The sequence below is a fragment of the Fringilla coelebs genome (genome assembly GCF_963513975.1).
Source record: "Fringilla coelebs genome assembly, chromosome: 18".
NCBI classification, from domain to species: Eukaryota; Metazoa; Chordata; class Aves; order Passeriformes; family Fringillidae; genus Fringilla; species Fringilla coelebs.
The window spans coordinates 8,722,670-8,742,504 of NC_140044.1; the positions used below are offsets into that span (position 1 = coordinate 8,722,670).

The following is a 19,835-nucleotide window of genomic DNA, read 5'->3' on the forward strand; positions in this document are numbered from 1 at the left end:
CCTTGTTCCTGAGCCAGGCTCTGCTGTGCCCTTGCCAGTCCCTACACTCATCCCACGGCCCCTGGCCCCCCATGCTGTGTTTTCCCTCTGCAGTGCACAGGCTCAGACCTGGTTTTCCTGCCTCGGGCGGGCGATGGCACAAAACCCAGCAGCACCTGGGGCACTGCAGAGCTGGATCCGGCTGCCCCTGCTCCCCGTGGCCAGGGGTGAACCCCAGCCCGGCGGCTGCCCCGGCCTTGACACCATCTGCGAGCGGGAGCCCCAAAAGAGTCCAGTAAAAGCCGTGTTTGAGTTTCTAGCTTGGCAGCAGTTACTATAGCTACAGCAACGGCACCTTGCAGATTGGTTTCCATAAGAGCTTGGTTACTATTTAACATCTCCACCCACATTAGCCCTGATTAAGCGAATCAATAAGATAACAGGAGAGGCAGGTTTCCTCGCCCTGCCTCTCCGCGCTCCCTCCTGCCTTCACCTAGTTCCTTAGTGAGAGACATTTTTTATTTATTTATTTAGATTTCTTTTTTATTCCTCTACTTCCTCTGGTTTTCGCCCCAAGTCCCCATAGCAGTAGCCGGCGAGACATGGTCAATGTAGGCACCCAGCTAAGCGCTAAGATGGAGGCTCCATATGGTGAGTACAGCGTTCCCAGCGCCCGCGCTGCCGGCCTGGCGTCGCTCGCGGGGAGCGGGGCTGGCAGCGGCCAGCAGCCCCCGGCCCCACCGTGCTCCCCCCGCCTCAGGCAAGGCTGGAGGTGGAGGCAGGAGAAGGGTTCTGGTTGATTTGGATGTGATGTAAATCCTCTATGTGTGTTTTCTCTCTTTCACTCTGCTTGACCCAAAGAGGAAGGCACGTGCCTGAGGGAGCAGAGCGGCCCCACGTGCTGGCAGAGGGGCTGCTGCTGCTGGGCTCGCAGCAGAAGTGGCAGCACTTTAGAGGAGGTGAAGCGCTGCCCTAGGACACACAGGCTGCAGGTGGCCCGTGGCACGCCTGGGCTGTGTGAGTGGGCACAGCGGGCACCTGCCAGCACCGTGCTCCTGCCCAGGGCCGGCGTTACGGCTGGGCAGGTTTCCCAGCAGGGAGTGGAGTGCCTGGACAAGCAGCAGCCTCCAGCCTCTGCAGGGCACAGCATCAGCTGGCACAATGCTGCCTGCTCACCTGGCCACAGCGAGATGCCTGCCAGGCCTGTGTCTGTGCTCCCAGCGTGGCACAGTGGGCACAGCCCTGCGTTGTGCTCCTTGGCTCTGACAGATGCCAGCTGCCAACAGATGCACGTGGACCCCTGGGGACAGGTGCCCTTGCCCGGGCTGATATCAGCCCATGGTTATCCTCAGGATGGGACAACTGTGCCTGTGCCACAGCATCCCCACACAGCTGGTTTGGTCCCGTGTGTTCTGGGAACCCTGGTTCCCTGGGCATGGCCAGGCTGTGGAGGGAGGCCCCAGCAGTTGAGATCTCAAAGTTAAGAGGTTCTCCATCACATCCTCATGGCTCTCCAGCACTTCATTGTGGCTCTCCATCACTCTCAAGGGCTCTCCATTGCTTCCTCTGGCTTTCTATCACACTCCATGGGGCTCCCCATCACACTACCTTGCTTTCCTCACGCTATTTTTCATGTCCTGCTCCTCTTCTCTTTTACAAGCATGCAGCCCCTGCCCAGCCCACCTTCTAGGTACTGTGTGTGCAAACCCAGGTCCCAGGAGGGCTTGTGGGACTCAGACCACCTTCCTGCACTTTGCTCATGGTCTCTATTTAGATGGTTGCTTCCCTTGATCCAGGCCTGCAGCCTCCCACAGGTGTCACCTCCAGCCCTAACTCACTTCTGTTGTGGCCTTCATGCTGCCTTGTGCCTCCTTGCCCCAGCCTCCAGCACTTTAGTACCCTGCAGATCACTTTATTTCAGGTAACATCACCCCAGGGTGAGCCATGGCCAGACACAGGGCATGTCAGCATTTTGGTGGGTCCGTGGCCTATGGCAATGGAAATGTGTAGGAATTATATAGGATCTGCTGTAGTGACACTGGAGCAGGCAGTTGTGATCAAGCAGTTACAGAATGCTGAGTTTCAGCCTGCTTTTATCCAGTTGTGCACCCCCAGTCCACAGGAGCCAGGTCTCTGGAGGAGCTCTGTTCACTCCTGCCTCTGAGCTGCAGGAGTCAGCAGCAGGAAAATGCCCAGGAAACTGTGCAGGTTTTGGTCTGTTTAGTGCAGCTTGTGTCTTTGTGTCCAGGTGGTGCTGCTTGGACAAAGTGCAAGGAGCCATGCGGTGAAGGACACGTGTGAGCTGGTGAAAGGAAGGATTAATTCCTCTGAGATGGGCAGAGGGTCAGATCCTGGAGGGGGAACTGGCCCAGGAGGAGCCAGTGCTGAGCATCCCCCAGGCTGAAGCCCCTGCTGCTGCCGGGAGACGGCTCCTGACCCACCCAGCTCCCAGGGACTGACCTGCACCTCATTTGCAGGAAAAGGGGAGGTTCAAGGGATGCTCCCATCAGCCTGGGAGATGTGGTGGTGCAGGGTGGCCAGGTCTGGCTGTGCCCACATCCAGGGTGCCTGCATCCAGCTTTGTTTCAGGGTGCAAAGCCAACCTCATTTCTGCAGTGAGCAACCAGCTTTGCCTGGCACATGCAACAGGAGGAGCTGAACAAGCTCTTTAATCACTTAGGATGAAGTTATTCTGCCCACTTGCAGCTGGCTCTAATGTGAGCAGACACTTGCCCTGGCACATCAGTGAACTTAAACACAGGCAGGTAAACATTTCTGACAGTAATTTTTTTAAAGATTATTTTTATTAATTAAGATTTTTATAGTTGTTTTTAACTTTTCAGTCTGAGAGTCAGTAACTGAGCCACGTGCTGAGCCTGGGCAAGTGCAGGCAGAGCCAGGTGCTGTGGGGTGGATGGGGAGGAATCACTGCCCATCCCACCTGTGGCTGCTCTCCCCATCTGCTCCCATGGCCCAACAAAAGCAGGCTCTGGCCAGCACCTGCTGCAAGCCTGGGGCCAGGCAAGGGGGAGAGAGAAATACTAAGAATAAAAAAAGCAAGATGGGCCTCCCAGACTAAAGTGAGAGGAAACTCAGAGTGTTGGCAGAAGGAGGGGAGTCCTCATAAATAAAATGGGTGAAAAAGTTATCCAAATAGAGGTGAGGAAGGCTTGGTGGGATGGGGACTGGGCAGTGCCTGGCTTCCCTGGCAGCTCTGTAGGGTTGGGTTGGGGCTGGGCAGCAGAGTGGGCACAGCAGCTGGGATGCACCATCCTGCAGATGGCAATGTGGTGGCCAAACCCTTCCCAGGGTCACTGGGAAGTTTATTCCCTTGCAAAGCAGTGGGGGAGCTCACACAGCAGTGGTGGTGCTGAGCCCCAGCCGTGCCCATAGTAATACCCTTGCAGCCAGCAGCTCCCAGCCCTCAGCAGGACAGGCATGGAGCTGGCATGCCTGATGGGGGCACATCTGGGGCCTCCAGGGGAGCCTTCAGCCTTGGAGAGGGTCACAGATTTATTTTCAGTTTCTTTTCATAGATGGAAAGATTTTTTGATTTTCCCTTCTCCCCATCTATCTTAGGAGCTTCAGGATTTCAGCATCCATCTTAAGCCAGGGGTACATTCTAATGGGGAAGCTTGGCACTGGCATTCAGCCTTGGGGCAGGTCTGGCCCTCTCTTGGCAGTGGTGGCATCAGTAAGAGCATCCCCCCACTGCAGTTACTGCAACCATCCTCATCCATCCCTGCCCCAGACTGTCATCAGCATTTTCCCTAAATGACACCTCAGGGGCACTTATTTCCTTCCCATCAGACCTGTGCCTTGTGTAAAGGACTTGGAGGATGCCCTGCCAGGCAGTGACAAAGCTGGCCTGTCCCCAGCACCCTGGGTGAGTCCCTGTGGGAGAAGGAAGTGATGCTGCAGCTCTGGAGAGACCTGGAGGCACATTCACAATCCTCACCACCTACTGAGGACAGGCTGTGAGCTGGAAAGGGCTCCACTGGTGCTAAAAGGCACAATCACTGTGCTAGCACCTTGGCCTGCTCCCAAGAGCTGTTTGCTGCTGCTTGATGAATGTTTCCTTGGGGAAGAGCTGGGGATGCTGCTCAGTGTCACAGGGTGTGTGCACTTACCCACAGGGCTGTGACTTCTCCCACCTCATTCCAGCCATTTATGGGGCCAGCAGCACTCCCTCAGCTTCGGCTTTGCTCGAAACACAATGGTATTTTTATAGGGGGAGTGAGCCCAGAGGGCTGCTGTCAGCAGGAAATGAGCTCCAGCTCTGGAAGGTGAGCAGCTCAGGAAGTGCCTGAGAAGTGCCTGAGAAATGTTCTGAACTCAGCAGGGCAGATGTAGGTCTGCCAGTCATACTCTGTTAGTCATCGACTGACATTTCTTAAATGGCATTAAAAAATGTTTACTTAGCATGAGTGCAAAGGGGGGGTGAGTGATGGTGGTCCCACAGACAGCAAGGGCTGGGTGAATTTCTTCTAGATACAGCCTTATTTGGAACAGGACCAGGGCCAGCAGTGGGGCACAGGGCAGCACACAGGGCAGAGCCAAGGGGTACATCAGGGGATGCCTGCAAGTATCTCTGCTGGCAGGCTTGTGGTTAGAACAGGGCAAAGACTGCAAAAAAACATCCATGACTGTTTGTGTTCAGGCTCCTTCTCTGTTTGCTTTCCTCAAATATTCAAGCAAACAAGGTTCCTGGCAGAAATGTATGTGGAAATGGCAAATGTTGCAGAATTTTCATGGAAGGTGAATTTCAAGGTAAGGGTTGTAGGGTGAACCCGGGGCTGAGGGCTCTGCTCTCCTGTCCTGGGCAGAGGCACTGGGGCCTCTGAGCAGAGCTGGGTCCCAGAAGCAATTCCTCCCAGGAGCAGCTCCTGTCCAAGCTTCAGCCTGAGCATCAACAGAGATTACTCAGCAAATCCCTTCAGGAAATACATGTCTCAAAAAATAAGGTAGGCTCAGGGTGCTGCACCAAAGGGTGGGAGGAGCAGCTCAGGCAGAGCAAGTGGCTGTGAAAGTCAAGGAACAAACAGACTCTGGCTCTGCGAGGCTGGACCAGATTTTCTGTCCCAAAATCCTGCAGTCACCAGAGGAATTCCAGCTGCATCCTCGTGGTAATGGAGCTCTGGTGCTGAGACAGATGGGGACCAGCACTGTGAGCTCAAGCCCTCTGAGCCTCCAGCACCAAGGTGTCTTTGAGGGCACAGCTGCAGCTGGCAGTTCCTGCTGGGAAGAGGGCCGCAGGTAGGAATGGGTGATAGTGTGTGCCTCCATTGAGGGTGACCAGGCATAGCCCATATCCTCTGTGACAGTGCTTTGGGAGCATCTTCTCCTTCTCTGCACATCCAAGTGGGTTTGACAGCCTGATTTTCATCACAGCCCTGCAGAACTCAGACCTTGCTCACTCCACTCCAGAATTCCAGAGCAGGACCTTCCCTGCAGCTTTGCTCATCCATCTCTCAGGGTGGGTGGCTCATCTCCTGTCACTGAGCACAGGGAACCCAAACCCACCAACCAGTGGTGGGGACAAGCAGACACCTTTCACCTGCCTCTGCACCAGAAACCTGTCCCAGCCATGGGTGTGTGTGAGATTTTATAGGTGATAACTCCTGGGAAAGTGGGAAACACAAGGAGAGACGCACACTCAGCTTCCTGGCATGGCTCAACGCTCTGGTTAGGAGAGCCAATGTCAACAGATAGACCTGAAGGAAGGAGCAAAACCAAACACATGGGTACTTCTCAGAAGAAGAGCTGTAAAACCTGCACAACCCTGAACAAGTGCCACAACACTGGTTTATATGGTCAGAATCAACAGTCGAGCTCACTCAACGTGTTTGCCGACACACAACGACAGCCACCGCGCTGGGTTTATGGCCCAGTGCCCCTCATGGAGGCAGAGCCCCGCTCCTCCTGCCCCACTCAGCCACTTCTGTCCCCCTCTGCTCCCAAGGATGCTGAGCATTTTGTGACACGGTCCCCATGGTAAGGGGTTGCTGCTTGAGCAGGTCCTGTGCCAGGGACATGCTCAGGTGGAGGTGGCCCAGCAGGGAAGGACAAAGCACTGATGGATGCCTGAGGGAGCAGCTCATGCAGCTCATGCAGAGTTTTGTTGTTGGCAGGCCAAAGGCAGCAATAGGAAAGGAAGAGTGGAATAAGGATGCAGGAGGGACAAGGGGACAAACAGCCAGGCTTCAGATCCACAGCCCTGCCTAGAGTCTGCTGCCACCAAGGTGGTGGGTCCGAGGTGGTGGAAGCAGAGCCAAGTGCTGCCTGTGGCTCATCCATGGGTGTGTGCCTGGAGACTGCCATTGTCTGGGAGAAATGTCTGTTGACTTGGGTGTGTTTCCCTGTTACAGCCACTAAAACCTGTGTGGCAACACAGGGGTGCAGGGAGGTGTCATGGGGTTACACACAGTTCAGTCCCAGCCCTGCCCTTGATGCTGCTCCCTGCTACACGTGGGAATGTTGGGCATCGGCCCCTGTTGCCAGCACACCCCTCCCTGGGCACAGAGCTGAGGGACAGAGCTGCTCACTCTCCATTCCTGACCCACCAGGAGCATTCTGGAAGCTGCTGACTGTGGGCACTCCAGATTAACTCAGGCAGGCCTGGATGGAAGCAGAAGTCTGTGGAGGCAGGGCAGGAATGGCTTAGGAATGCTTTTACTCCATTAGACTAGTGCCTTCGAGGGGCAGCTTGGGGCCTGATGTCTGGAGGGCAGGAATGAGCTCTCTTCTCCTTGGCACAGCAAAAGCAGAGGTGGGCTTGGCAGGAAGAGTCATCCAAGGAGGAAGGAAAATGCAGGAAAATGGGTGTTTGAGATGGGTTTGTCCCTGAGATGCTTCTTCTGGACACAGAGGTTGATGAGACCTGGCCCTAGTCAGGTCACAGCCATGCAGCCCCAGGTGGTGCCCAGGTCTCCCTTTCAGCAATTCAGTCAGTCAGTGCCTGTACAACCCTAGTGAAGTGCCACTCTGTTCCCTCACACGATTTTCCTCCTCCATTATAAACATGGCCACACTTGCCAGACCCCACTTTCTGCAGAGAAGAAAACTCTGGATGCTCAGCAGTCTCCCTGCTCCCCTCTGGACTGAGTCATCCTGCATTGTGATGTCAGTTGGGAGGGGAGACCAAGGTTGTTGCTCAAGGATATGGTGTTCTGGCTATTTATATAGAAACACTTTAAACCAAAAGCAGCTTCTCCCTGAGGAGCCAGCCCCACTCCTGCTGTTAGACACACCCAGGCACAATTTCTGGATCATCCTCCAGGCCTGCACATATGGTCAGGTACTCCTGCCCTAAAGAAACCCAGTGGCAGGGCAGAGAGCAGGCTGAGGGACCTCAGAAAGGTGGCCCAGAAAGCAGCTGGCATTGCTGCGGGCGCTGGCAGCGGGGCACAGACCCAGAGCCACCTTATAATTTTCCTCCGGGTAGTGGCCAGAACCCTTTAAAACCTGTGGCTGTGCAGTACAAACTGCTGCTCCCCATCAAATCTCATTGTGACCAGCATTAAGGGATTAGCCTGTGCCTGCTCTGCACCACAAGCAGCTCCTGGGCATGGCTCGTGCCCCGCTGCCTGCGGGGGGCTCGCCGGCTGCACGGCCCCAGCCAGGGGCCAGACTCCCCTAGCTCTGCCCACGGAGCTGAGCGCCCCTGGAAGATGAATGGCAGCAGATACCACCTGTTCCAGGAAACACCAGGTACCCCCCTGCTCCCCCAGCACTTGTAGCAGGGAGAGAAGCAGCTGCAGAGCCAGCGCTGCAGAGTTTATGTGAACGAAGGGCATTGAATGAAGGGTGTCCAGTGTGGGTTTGGAGCTGCCAAAATATGCTCGCTCCCACTGGTATTGCTGATCCCCAGAGCATGGGACCCTCATGGCTCTGGTTTCTGTTTTGCTTCGTGCAGGGTGCACATAATGGCTTTGTGGGTGGCGATGGCTCATGTCCCCAGGTTGGATCTGGGGCTCAAGAGAGAGATACCCCAACACGGGGCAGCATGGTGGGTGCTGTGACTCCTGGGGGAAGAGGTCAGGCTGGCATCCCATGGATACCCCAGTGATTGCCTGTGCTGTCTGGGAAATGATTCAGTCATTGTCAGGCCAGTTCCCAGTGCCTGGCATTACTGCCTTGGGCTGCAGCCTCAGCTGGCCTGGGGATTATCCTTCCACTCACAACACAGCCTCTGCTCCTGAGCCAGATCTGCAGCGGGACTTCCCAGCCCTCAGAACGAAAGCTTAGAAGCAACTAAGAGAAAAACACTTCCAGTGCAAACTTTACTGGTTGCACAGAGTCCTTACCAGAAAGGTTTTTAGGGTTCCCCTCTGTGGCCCCCTCCAGCCAGCTCTGTGCTCAGCCCTTCAGCCCCATGGGGATCTCGGTGCCGAGGTCAGGAGGCTGGGCGGGCTTAGGATGAACCAAACATGTCCAGGTTCCTGCACACCACTGCCAGCACTGTGAGGAACTTGGACGTGTTTGGTGCTTCCTGAGCCCTGGACCCCTGTGCCTCACACGACCTCATCCCCAAAACACCCCAACCGCCTCCATTCCTCTCTGGGACTCAGCAAAAGTTGAGCTGCTCCTCTTGCTTGAGCAATTCCTCCCAAGCAGGGCTTGTGCTGGTGGGGGGGTTTGTGCTTCCAGGGGTAGCCTGCAGCCCCAGTGACCATCCCCACCATCCCATGCCAGTGGGCAGTCACACCTGCCCTCTTTATCAGCTGGTTTAGGAGAGCTCATGGCTGATTTAGGAGAGCTCATGGCTTCAGCGTCCCATGATACGTTTACTACAAGTGGTTCATTTCCTCAAATGATGTCGTTTATGGTCATAATATATTTTAATTTCTTTATGATACAAGAGGCCAGTGGCACTGGGACTTGCAGGAATGTAAAGGGACAAACAATAGTGTTATCCAGTGTTGCAGACCTAGGTTGAATACTCACAGGCTGATCAGCAGTTTCCATGTTTGTCAGCTGGGAGCCAGGCAGTTGTTCCCTGCAGTGTCCTGGCCGTGGGTTTCTGGAACTGTAGGGACGTGTGATCCCCTGCCCCTGCTGTGTTCTCATGTTCCCATACCTTGCTTTCTGCTGTGTTTTTGTTTCTCTGGCAGTGGACAGGAGGGTTGTGTCACACAGGAGGGTGTGTGAGGGGCGTGCAGCTGCTGTGGACGTGGAGCTCCTGAGAGCTGTCTGGCTCTCACTCACCCCTTGCTGTGTTCTGGTGATTGAGGACATTGGGGACATGACAGGTTACTCAGGCATTCCTGCAGAGAAAAAGTGTTTTGCACTAACTTGTTTCCTTCTGTCTTCACAAACTAGATCTCCCAAATTTTAACTGACCACCCATTTGTGTGGGTTTTTTTTTTTTCCCATTCCCAGCCTTCCTTTCCCGGTTCAGAGCTGCCAGTGCTCTCACCTGCAACAGCCTCCCTCCTTCCTTGTGTTTCCTCCCATCAGGCACACATGGCCCTATCCTGAGATGTTCCCCCAAGTTCAGCCCCCCAGCTGGGGTTGACTTTGCCAGCCAGCCCGGGGCAGGAGGGCAGCTGGCGCTGTTGGGTCCAAGGAGATGCTTTTTGCCCTTGAGGTGCTCTTTACTTTCCCTCCTCCAGGGCCATGGGCTCAGATTGTCCCCTGACACCCTTGCCCTGTTGTAGCTCTCCCTCCACCCTTCAGCATCATTGCAGTCTTTTGCCTTAATTTTGAGGGAGGGTTGATCCCAAGAGCCCCAGCAGCCACTGGAGGTCACTTCCTGGCGTGGCTTGCTGATGCACCTAGCTTTGCAAAAAGATATGTTAAAAAAAAAAAAAAAAACAACACGTAAAACTTGATGTGTAACCACTGTTGATTTTGGCTGTTCTCCTCCTTCACCTATTGCTCCACAGCTGAAACGATTCAGGGGCTGTTTCATGTGTGTATAATGAATGTATAAAGTCAATGAAACCTAAAAGCCCTGCAAACAGCTGGCAGGGCTGAAGGGAGAGACTCACTTTCCTGCCAGACTGTGAGCTCAGTAGGGATCCTTTTCCTTGGAAGCTTCAGGATTACTTCAGATCCAAAGGAATCATATCCACCTGCTAAACAAGTTCTCCCCAGGTCCAGAGCAGGCTGCTGAGATCCCTGCCACACTAAATGTGTGAGCTGGCAAGGCACAGACAGCAATAGGTGTCTGCTGCTGGCAGCAAAACCCTCTCTCCAGTGCTGCTGCTGCTTCCCTGAGGCTCCTGCTCCTCCATTTCAGTGGGGCTTAAACCACTGGATTTCAGCCAAGCTTTTGCCAGTGTAGTCAGTGAACCTGGAACAGCACATGGCAAAGTCAGAGTTTTCTGGACTTCCTCCCAAACAGGCAGGAGAGTGTTTAGGAGAAAAGTGTCCAGGTCTCTGCTGGGTTGGGGTTTGGGTGGAGTGCAGAGCCCATGGTGTAGGGTTTGAAGGGGGCACAGTGGTGGGAGCTGTAGCTTGGGCCAAGTTGCAGCCTGTGGTGTAATGGAAGAAGATGAATCTATTCCTCTTTCTCTCTTGGGCCCAGCTCATTGCATGATTTTATATAAAAACAGAGCAGACAGATTTCCAGCGTCACAACTGCAAAACTGCAGGTCCCAGAGCCAGATGCAGTCAGGGGTTCCAGGACAGGCAGAGTGATGGCAAATACACATCAGCAAATGCCCTGGCATTTTCAAGTACAACCACCCTTCCGGGAACAGCTCAAATTTACTGTTCTTGCATAATAACAGCTCTGAAGAGAAATAATAATTACTTCCTCAAGAGTTCAGAGCCCTTGTTAGGCAGGATAATAAACCCCTCTGCAGTCCTGGGATGAAAGGCAAGCACAGTGTTATCACCAGAGCAGTATATGCTGAAATGGTCTGTCTGTCCCCACGTTTGCAGTACTTTCCCCACCATTTTTGCAGAGCAGCTATTTATTTTAGCTCCAATAATTGCCTCCAGGCTCAGCATCATCCCAGCTTTGTCTGAAATGCACATGTTGCTTTTGGAGAGGAGTTCAGGCAGAGTCTTATACCTTCTTTAAAGTGACTCTTCCCCATGCCCAAAAGCTGCCTCAATTCTCTTTGTGGGGATTTTGTGGTCTGGGGACCAGGACAGTATTGGTTGGTGTGGCTACTTTTTGATAACTCTGTTCAGAAACACCCTCAGGTTGCAATGGAGCTGCCTCTGTCACCCTGAGCTGTGCTGGGGAGCCTGGGGTGCCACCACATGTCACATGCTCATCAGTGACAGTGTGTCTGGGGTCTGCCCAGGGTTTGTCTGTCCTGGCCATTGCCCCCAGCTCCAAACAGCAAATCTGCCCCAGCCCCAGAGACAGGCGCTTCAGCCCTGGGGAAAGCAAATCACCAAGAGTGATTGCTGTGGAATAGGATGATAAAATTGATTGCATCTTCCCCAGGCAAGGTCTGGCACATGGCTGTGGTCTCCTCCTGCCTCTCATGGCTGGATCTTTCCGATCCACCTCCCTGGATGGAGTTGGTGGCTCATTTTCACCTCTACGAAGTGTTTTGCTGGGGCAGGGCTGTGCAGTGTGCAGCTGGCAAGGGGCAAACAGACCCTAAACAACCTCTGCTGAATCATCTGTTTTCCTGGAGGCTTCTCACACCTTCTGGGGACATTCTGGGGAAGGACATGGGAGCAGACCCCCATCTGTGTGTCTGTCATATGATTGCCCAGAGCAAAGATCTGCCCCATGATCTGGGGGCTTGTGCAGCTGCACTGACCTGCAGCCCTCCAGCCCCCAAAAATTCCTTGAAGCTGCTTATTAACACGCTGACAACTCTGCTCTGGAGTCACAGCATGCCGAGGTAGAAGGCAGGAGGGTTTGACAGTATGGCCTAAATACCCCTGTTTACAAAAAGTCTGACAAAACACAAGCCCTTGGCTTTATCTTTCCCATTTGGAAATAGTCACCGAGCAAATATACTCAAGGCATGAAAGGAGGGGGGTTTATATTGACTTTAGAAAAAGCTGTTCTTTAAAAACAGGAAAAAAAAAGCTCATCCTCGAGCTGTGCAGACTGCCTGTGAGACCCAAAAGAATCAGTGTAGGGGCTTAAAGCATGCCTGCTAATCTGTAGCAATTCTGTGTGAGCAAGTCATGCAGTAAACTGCTCTCTGTTAATTTTTTAATGCAGAATAAACAGGTCAAGAAATGATTAGCATGAGAATAAGTTGAGCTTAATTGAGAGAATCAGAAAAGATGAGAGGGAAGAGGCAAATTGGAGTTATCAGTTAACCATACAAAGTGTTTCTGCCTCCCCAAGCTCATGTTCCCTCTAGTTTATCATCCCCTCTGAAGCTGCTTTTTTTTTCCCCTTCCCTTATTTAAATGATGAGCTAAAATTGCTGGTACAAGCACAATGGAAGCCCTTGTTCCTCCTTCTCCTTTTCTCTCTGCAATGGCTGGCCAAATGAATTGTAGGTGATAAGGCTCCTACCTGGTTATTCCCGAGGTTCTTCCCAGAAAGGAAGCTGCTGACATTAAGTGCAAAATCCGCTTTGTGCGAGTACCGGTGCTGTGCTCCAGCGCAAAATTTTCAGCATGATCCTGGGAAATCCAAGGACTGAGCAGGCACATCCGTGGGCAAGGGGAAGAACAGTCCTCGGGACTGCTTGAAGTGGAGTTTGGTCAGTGGTCGGAGATCTATATTCTCAGATAGGCAGGACTTTGTCCACAAACTGGAATTTGAAATTTCAAAGGGGAAAAAAAAAAAAGGCAGAAGGGACCTTTGCATGTGTGGAGATGACTGCGCTGGTGACGTTCCCCTGGGACTTTTGTTCTTTGTCTTGTACCTGGGCTTCCTGCTTCCCCACAGCTCGCTGTGAAATGGCGGCGGGCCGAGCAGGCCCTGCCCGTGCTCAGGGCTTCCTGCTCTGCAGAGGTTCCACACCTGAGCCCACCTCTGCCTCGTGGGCATGAGGGGAAAAAATAAAGCACCATGTGAAATATTGCAGCTCCACAGTGGCCTTGGAGCTGTGAGTGACAGGGAGCAGAGCTCTGGAGTCAGGGCTGCCAGGCCAGCGATGGCACTGCTGGTGAAAGATGAGGGGGTCCTGCTGGCTCTGGTGCCTTTTCTGCGAGGCACTTCTTGTGAGAGGAGAGGAAAGCAAAGGGCAGGAGGGCTCCTGGCCATGGTCCATGTTCAGAACATCTGCAGGCAGCCCCAGACTGGGGTGCCTGGTGGATCCACTGGCAGGCAGGGCCGTGTCCTGCAGCAGGGGAGAGATGGCCAGCAGGAACAGCAGGAGCATAACACACACAGGGGCATCCAAAAGATGGGGCCAGGTTCCTCACAGGGTGCCTGGCTGGAGATCAAGGGGCATAAAAACTGCAGAGAGGTTCAGCCAGTGTCTAACCATGAGGACAGTCAAGCACCAGCTGGCTGCCGAGGCTGCTCTCCATCCTTGGAGGTGCTCAAGACCCAACTAGATAAAGCTGCAAGGAGCCCATGCTGCTCTCACAGATGGTCCTGCTTCCAGCAGGAGCCTGGGGCAGAGACTCTGAGGTCCCTTCTGACATCAGTTATCCTCTGATCCTACAACACCCTGTTCAAGAAGCAACAGGGAAGAGCCCCTTGAGAGCAGCCTGCTCACCTGCGGGACATGAAGAGTTGGCAAGCACAGTAGGTGATGGCATCCTTTCCAAAAACGCCCTATTAAATACTCTGTTCCTGATCCTCACCTATTGAGAAGCACAGATCTTATCTTCAGGGAATTCCCTTTAGGTTTGCATAAATTTGCCAGACAGGGATATATAGATAAGGCAGAATTCGTGCCATGACGTGCCAGTGTGGGAAATGATTTACTGCTCCTCAACATATAAAAATTAAAGGATCACTTGTCACAGAACAGGTCAAGCCCCAGAGCTGTCATGATCTCCTTTGCAACCATGTCCTGACATAGGAAACAGTGGGTGGAGTGTACAGAAAACAGGGACAGGAGAGAGAAGCAGATCTGGGAGCTGAGCTTCCCCAGAGCACCTAGTCTGGGGCAACCTTCACCTATCAATGAGTTGTCTCTCTGTGTGGAATAAAAATGGAAAAAATCTTCTGTAGCCAGAAGTGTTTGAAACAGCCCCACAAGTAGGTGCTGACTTGAACATCTCCCACCTAAAACAGCTCCAGAGCTGTGGGGTCCTGCTGGCCAGTAAAAGCCATGACAGCACTAGCAAGCTGTCCCAAAAGTCACGACACGAGGATGCCAGGGGGAGACACCAGGGGAGACACCAGGGAAGACACCAGGGGTGTCTCCAGCAGCAGTGCCCAGGGAGCAGCCAGTGCCTCCATCAGAGCCCATCTCCAGGGCAAAGGAAGTGCGTGGTGTCCTTGGCTGGTCCGGCCCTCAACCTCCACACCAACATGAGGGATTTGGGAGGGGCCACTGGTGACCCACAGAGGACACAGGCAGTGAGAAAACAACACTCAACACAGCCCTGGGAGGAAAACACCACGTCCCATTGACAGCCCCGGCCTCGTGAGCCACCTGATGCTCTCCAAACTTTCCTGCTCCTTATCTGCTGCTCTCCTGCACATGCTGCCTCTCTGATTTCTATTCCTGGCCCTTCTAATCCTTCCTGCCTGGGAAGTAAATGGCCTTTGCAGCCCCCTTGCTCAGCAGGCTATTGAAGCAAAAGGTTTGTTTTGCTGAGCAGGGCAGAACAGGCCCTGCTTTTACGATATTTTACTAGACGCTGTGGCAAATCCTGCACATATTTGACCTGGTGTCTGTAGCATTTATCTAATCAAAGGGATCACCGTGGCCTGGCTGGGATTGGGACTGAGGTCCCTGGGATGAGGCTATGGAGGGGGCTGTACTCTACTCTTGCATCTCCATCCCAGTCTGCACATCATAAAACCAATTTTTGGCAAGGACTGTATCTGCCTAAAGGAAGAGCCACCAGCACATGAGCTCTGGCCTGTGCCACAGCAGCACTGACAGAATGACTCTTTCCCCTGCAGCAAAGGATCATTTATCACCATTCTCAAGTGAACAAGCAGGGGCTCTCCCCTGTGCTCAGATTCAGACCTGTAGCCTGAGGGTAGAAGAGCTGTTTAGAAGTGCTATGCAGGTCATGGTTTTGGGGGGCAAAGGGCTGCTTGAACAATTCTGTGTGCTCCTAAAATGCGAATAGAAAATCATCACTGGCATAACTGCCCAAAGGCATGTACTGGTGTGGAGCCAGAGACCTTGGATTCATGGTGTGGCAGTGATGGCACTGTGGCCAGGGCAGCTCATGGTGTCAGTGGGGTTGGGGCTGCATTGGGGTGCCTGGGAAGAACAAACACAAGGCACTGGGAGCCCAGATCAGCAGCGTGTGGACTCGGTCGCCGCTGGTTGCGAAACCACGGGGCTGTTTTCAATGCAGAACAAACTGATACCAAATCATTAATTGCTGATTCTCTTGCACCATGAGCCAGTGCCGTTCAGAGATCGATTAAATCCTCACTCAATGATCGCACAATTGCACTGAAAACTCTCAGTTCTGGCTGAAGTGGAGGAGTGGTGTGGGGCAGCTGGGGATGAGAGCACGGGCAGCTCTGGCCCCACTGCCCAGCACCAGTGGGTCAGACCCAGGTCTGAGCAAGGCACAGAACCACTGCTGGTGCTGACAGCAGACAGTGCAGCCGCAGAAGGAAAGCTCCTGCTGCTCTGTTGAAACTTGTCTCATGAAACTTTTATGACAGATCAGCCAGTACCCAAGGCTGGGGGTGTCACAGAGTGATTTCAGCAGTGGGACAGGATCCACCCTGGCCATTCCCAGGGTGTCTGTGCCACCCCTCAGCCCCGCTCGCTGTTTGGGCATGGCTGCAGAATGGGATCCCTTTATAGGGCATCCAGCCCCCTGTAAAACTTGGTTTATAGGGAAGTAAAAGGAGTCATACATTTCACTTTACATAGCAATGTGTAAATTTCCAGGCAGGAGCTGACCTTCACTGACCGTGAGGGAGAGAAAAGGAGAAGGAATGGAAGGGATGGAGGGAGCAAGAGAAGGGAAAAACAAGGGTGTAGGCAATCAGTGGTGAGGAGAGAAAGGCAATGACAGAAGTGGTAAAGAACCTTGTTCACCTGGTAGGGTTTTTTCCAAGTTTTCCACCCCAGGTATAATTAAGAGCAACACCAGCAGCTCAGCATCAAGGTCAATAGCCCTTGGTGAGTGCCTGCTCCCATGGTTCTGCCTGCACCCTGGAGCCAGGACCAGAAACGCCTTGAGATTCAATAATAAACAGTCAACAAGAATCACTGCTGCTCCACCAAAAAAAAAAAAAAAAATGCTGCTTAGCAGTATTCGGCAATGGGATGATTAAAGATTAACCCCCTGCCCTCCTGCCTCCTGCCTCCTGCCTCCACCCCTCTGGGAGTATAGGCCTTGACGCTCAGCAAATCCTTTCAGAGAAATATCTGAATTAAAAGACAACAGGTAGGGGACGCAGTGAAGGCAGAGGGAGGCAGGAGGGCCAATAGCCTGGGCCAAGGGAATCGGTACAATCTGGCCCGTGTTTGCCCAGGATAATGCGCCTTTCCAAAGCCCTCATAGACATGGAGATGGCAGATTACAGCGCAGCGCTAGACCCGGCATACACCACCCTGGAGTTTGAGAACATGCAGGTGCTGGCCATGGGCAATGGTGAGTCCCCTCTGTCCTCTCCCCTCTGCTGGGTGGGATGAGCTGGGAGCTGCAGGAGGAGAAGTCCCTGGGGTGGCCACAAAAAGATGTTCTCGGGGAGGGAAGGGGTGTCAGATGGGGAGCTCCCGGGGGGGTTCTGTTTCCTAAGGGGAAAATAGAGGGGGGAGAGCAGAGCTGTGTTTGGTACAAGTGGGATGGTGTCCTGCAGCCCAGAGCCCCTGGCAGCAGGCACACACCAGGAGCTGGCAGGAATGAGAGGTCTCCTCCAGACATTCAGCCCAGGGAATGGGGCTGGGGCTGAACATGGTGGGGGTCTCCCAGACCCCAGCCAAAATTTCTGCCTGAAGTGCTGCTAATGGTTCAGACAGACAACTGACCCTGTGCCTCCAGAGCTGAGAGCCAGTCCCTGGAGCAGAAAGGCATTTAGCACCTGGTAAGGGTGAAAATCACTGTCAGAAGTGATTTAGGCACTGCCGGTGCAGCTGCTGTGAGCCACAGCCCTTCCCCAGTGCAGCACTGGGGTGTGGGGGGGAATCCCATTCCCTGGCTCAGCCCCCAGTCCGAGGGACAAGGGGACCTCAAGAGGATAGACAAATGTTCCCATCCCTTCAGGAGGGGAGCATCACACCTAACCCTGCAGAATTCACAATGCTGGCCCACCCATCTGGGCACCAAAGAGTCTTGGTGATTAAATGCTCAGAGATAATAAGAGATTCCTCTCCAAGTCTCCCCTAAAGTCTCTCTAAATATGAGGTTAATGACTAAAAGAAGCCACAGAAAGTGGCCCTCTGAGCTCTTTCCTTTCAGCCCAGGACTGCTGGGCACCTCTGTCCCAGAAGTGCTGTGCTGGCTGTGTGGACTCTTCCATCACAGCCTGTGTGGGTCTTCCCTGGGTTATGGCTCTGTCAGGGATGTAACACTGCGGTGCCAAAGTGGCTCTGCTGTGCAATAACCCGCCACCACTCTGGGTCCCACCCCCTTCTCCACTCCTGGGGCTGGTCCTACCCCTTCAGGTGCCTCTGGACCACAAGTCCCCCCCTTTGGCTCTGCTGATATCCATCTGGACACTCTGGGACAAGCTCAGGCCCTGTTCCCTCCCTGTGCCCCTCTCCCATCCAGCAATCATCTGCACAAGGGGCTGTGATCTGGCTGCCCTGCACCCAGGGCTCCATGGAGCAGAGGGACAGGAGAATTTCCTGTGACAAGATCCAGTGTGCTGTGACACTCCAGGATGAGTCAGCTGGGGCAGGCAGCACCAACTCCTCTCCTCCTGGGCCCAGCTCCAGGCCAGGGACAGCCCTTGCTTCCAGGGCTGCTGCCCTGGAGGACACACCTCCTGCAGGACCTCCACCTGCAGAACCTGGGCTTCTTTTTCTGGCTTTTTCTGCTCAGAGCCCAGCCACTGCCTGCCACAGCTCTGCAGCTCAGCCCCAGGGCTGCTGCTCAGCAGGGACCAAGTTTGCCTCTCACAGGCAAAATGCATCTTGTGCTCAGGCTCAGGGGTCTCTTGAGCAGCTCCTGTCCTAACACAAGGCTCAGCTGCAAGGTCTCAAATGCAGATTTAACTCCAACCACTTGACTGCAGCAGCCAGAGCCCACATTTTTTGGCACATATTTGCCAGAATAAACTTAATTGGAAAATTATCCATTAGGCAATAATTTCATTGTTGTTGACTATTAGACTGAGATGTTGCAATTTCTTTGATAAGAGTGCCAGTTTTTCCTGCTCTGTGTTCATCTGATTACAGCCTGATATATTGCTAAAAAGGGATTTATCTGGGCTGCCACAGAGATACAAGTAATGGGATTACAGGCAGATCAGCTCTTCCTCTCACATCTAAGTCCTATGTTTAGCTGCAACTGGGAATTTTGACTTTCCTTCTGGAGTGAGCTGCATTTAGCTGAGCCCTGGGGACATGGGGAAGAAGGCTGTTTGCAGAAGCAAGCTGCTCACAGGGACAAGAGACAGCCAGAGCAGCCTTGGGAAAGCTCAGGGCTCTGGGAGTGGAGACAGGAGCTTTGCACTGGTGCTGCTGGAGCTGCGTGACAGGGTGTGCCAGGCAGGGACACAGAGGCAGCAAAGTGACTCACAAAGAAATACAGGAGGGACACGAGGAATTGGAAAGACAGAAAGCAGGCAGGGAAATGGAAGAAGTTGCCAGAGGCAGGGAGCTCAAGAACCCCTGTGCTCACTCACTGCTGGCTCTGTGCCAGTTACTCCTGCTGAGGGGTGGCATGAGCAGGATGCACAGCACCTGCTGAAATATCCTTTTCTCTGCAAAATAGAAGCTGAAAATGCAGTCCTGCCCCAGCCAGACCTGCCTTGGGCCCCCCAGCACCACAACTGGGCTACCATGGGGAGCCCAGCTGGGACCAGCCCTTCTGCTGGGTGCCAGGTGGGAGCAGCTGTGGTCCTTCCAGGATGAGCTTTAACTAAGTTCCTACAAAAACCCAGAAACCAGGGGCCAATAAACTCAAGCATTAAAAATCCCAGCAGGTTTCAATGGCTTTGTAGATCCTGGGTATGATTTGTGACTGGCATTTCCACTGAGGGAGGGGGATGTGCCTGTGCTGACACAGAAAAACGTACATGGGAGGGGACAATTAAATCAACTGAATTAAGGGCTGATCCCTTCAGCCTTGAGGTTTGTTTGGCTTGCTGGAGGGGTTTAGTGTAGCCCTTGTATGGTTTTTAGCCTTTCAGATGTCCTTTTCTCCAGAGCCTGCTGCAATTCCCTGTCCTCCAAAAAAAAGCCCCGCAAGTCCCAGTCCCCCTTGGTCTGTAAGGACTGCGAGACAAATCAATTTCCACTGTGATCCTACCAGACTTTAGAAGATACCCAGCCTACAGCCTTCTCCATGCCAGAGTGCCACCTTCTTTCTTTAATCACTCCTTCCTTGCATGGGTAGCCTTTGTCCACGTGAGTTTTCCAGCTGAAGTCATTTGAGTTTGCTATTTACCTAAAGTCTTGTTTTCCCAAAGAAGGGCTGTGCAGGCTGGAGCTCCATGGCTGGACAAGGGAACTGTTCACCTCATCTGCTCAGGGCTATCTTGGTCTCTTTCAGTGCTATAACACAAACACCTCCCTAACAAATCAGCTGCTCACCCTGAGCTGTAATACCTCAGCTTTAACTCTGCATCAGCTTTTTCTCTGGCCACTGCAGCCCAAAGTGTCTGCAAATCCCCGAGGAATTTTGGCTCTGCCCTGTGACTCCTGCAC

General features: G+C 53.4%; 1 protein-coding gene across 4 annotated transcripts in view; it reads left to right on the forward strand.

Annotated features, from left to right (window-relative positions):
* Positions 1–581: 581 nt before the first annotated feature.
* HNF4A (hepatocyte nuclear factor 4 alpha) overlaps positions 582–19,835 on the forward strand; it is a gene marked incomplete at its 5' end in the record, with an annotated part of 32,457 nt that continues 13,203 nt past the window's right edge. For 3 of the 4 annotated variants that reach the window (XM_084217660.1, XM_084217659.1, XM_084217661.1), the window contains one exon: positions 16,500–16,614. In XM_084217660.1, coding sequence (XP_084073786.1) covers positions 16,500–16,614 — 115 coding nt within the window. Of the gene's footprint in view, positions 631–16,499; positions 16,615–19,835 lie in introns of those variants that run through there. The other variant, XM_084217662.1, reaches the window with a different exon arrangement.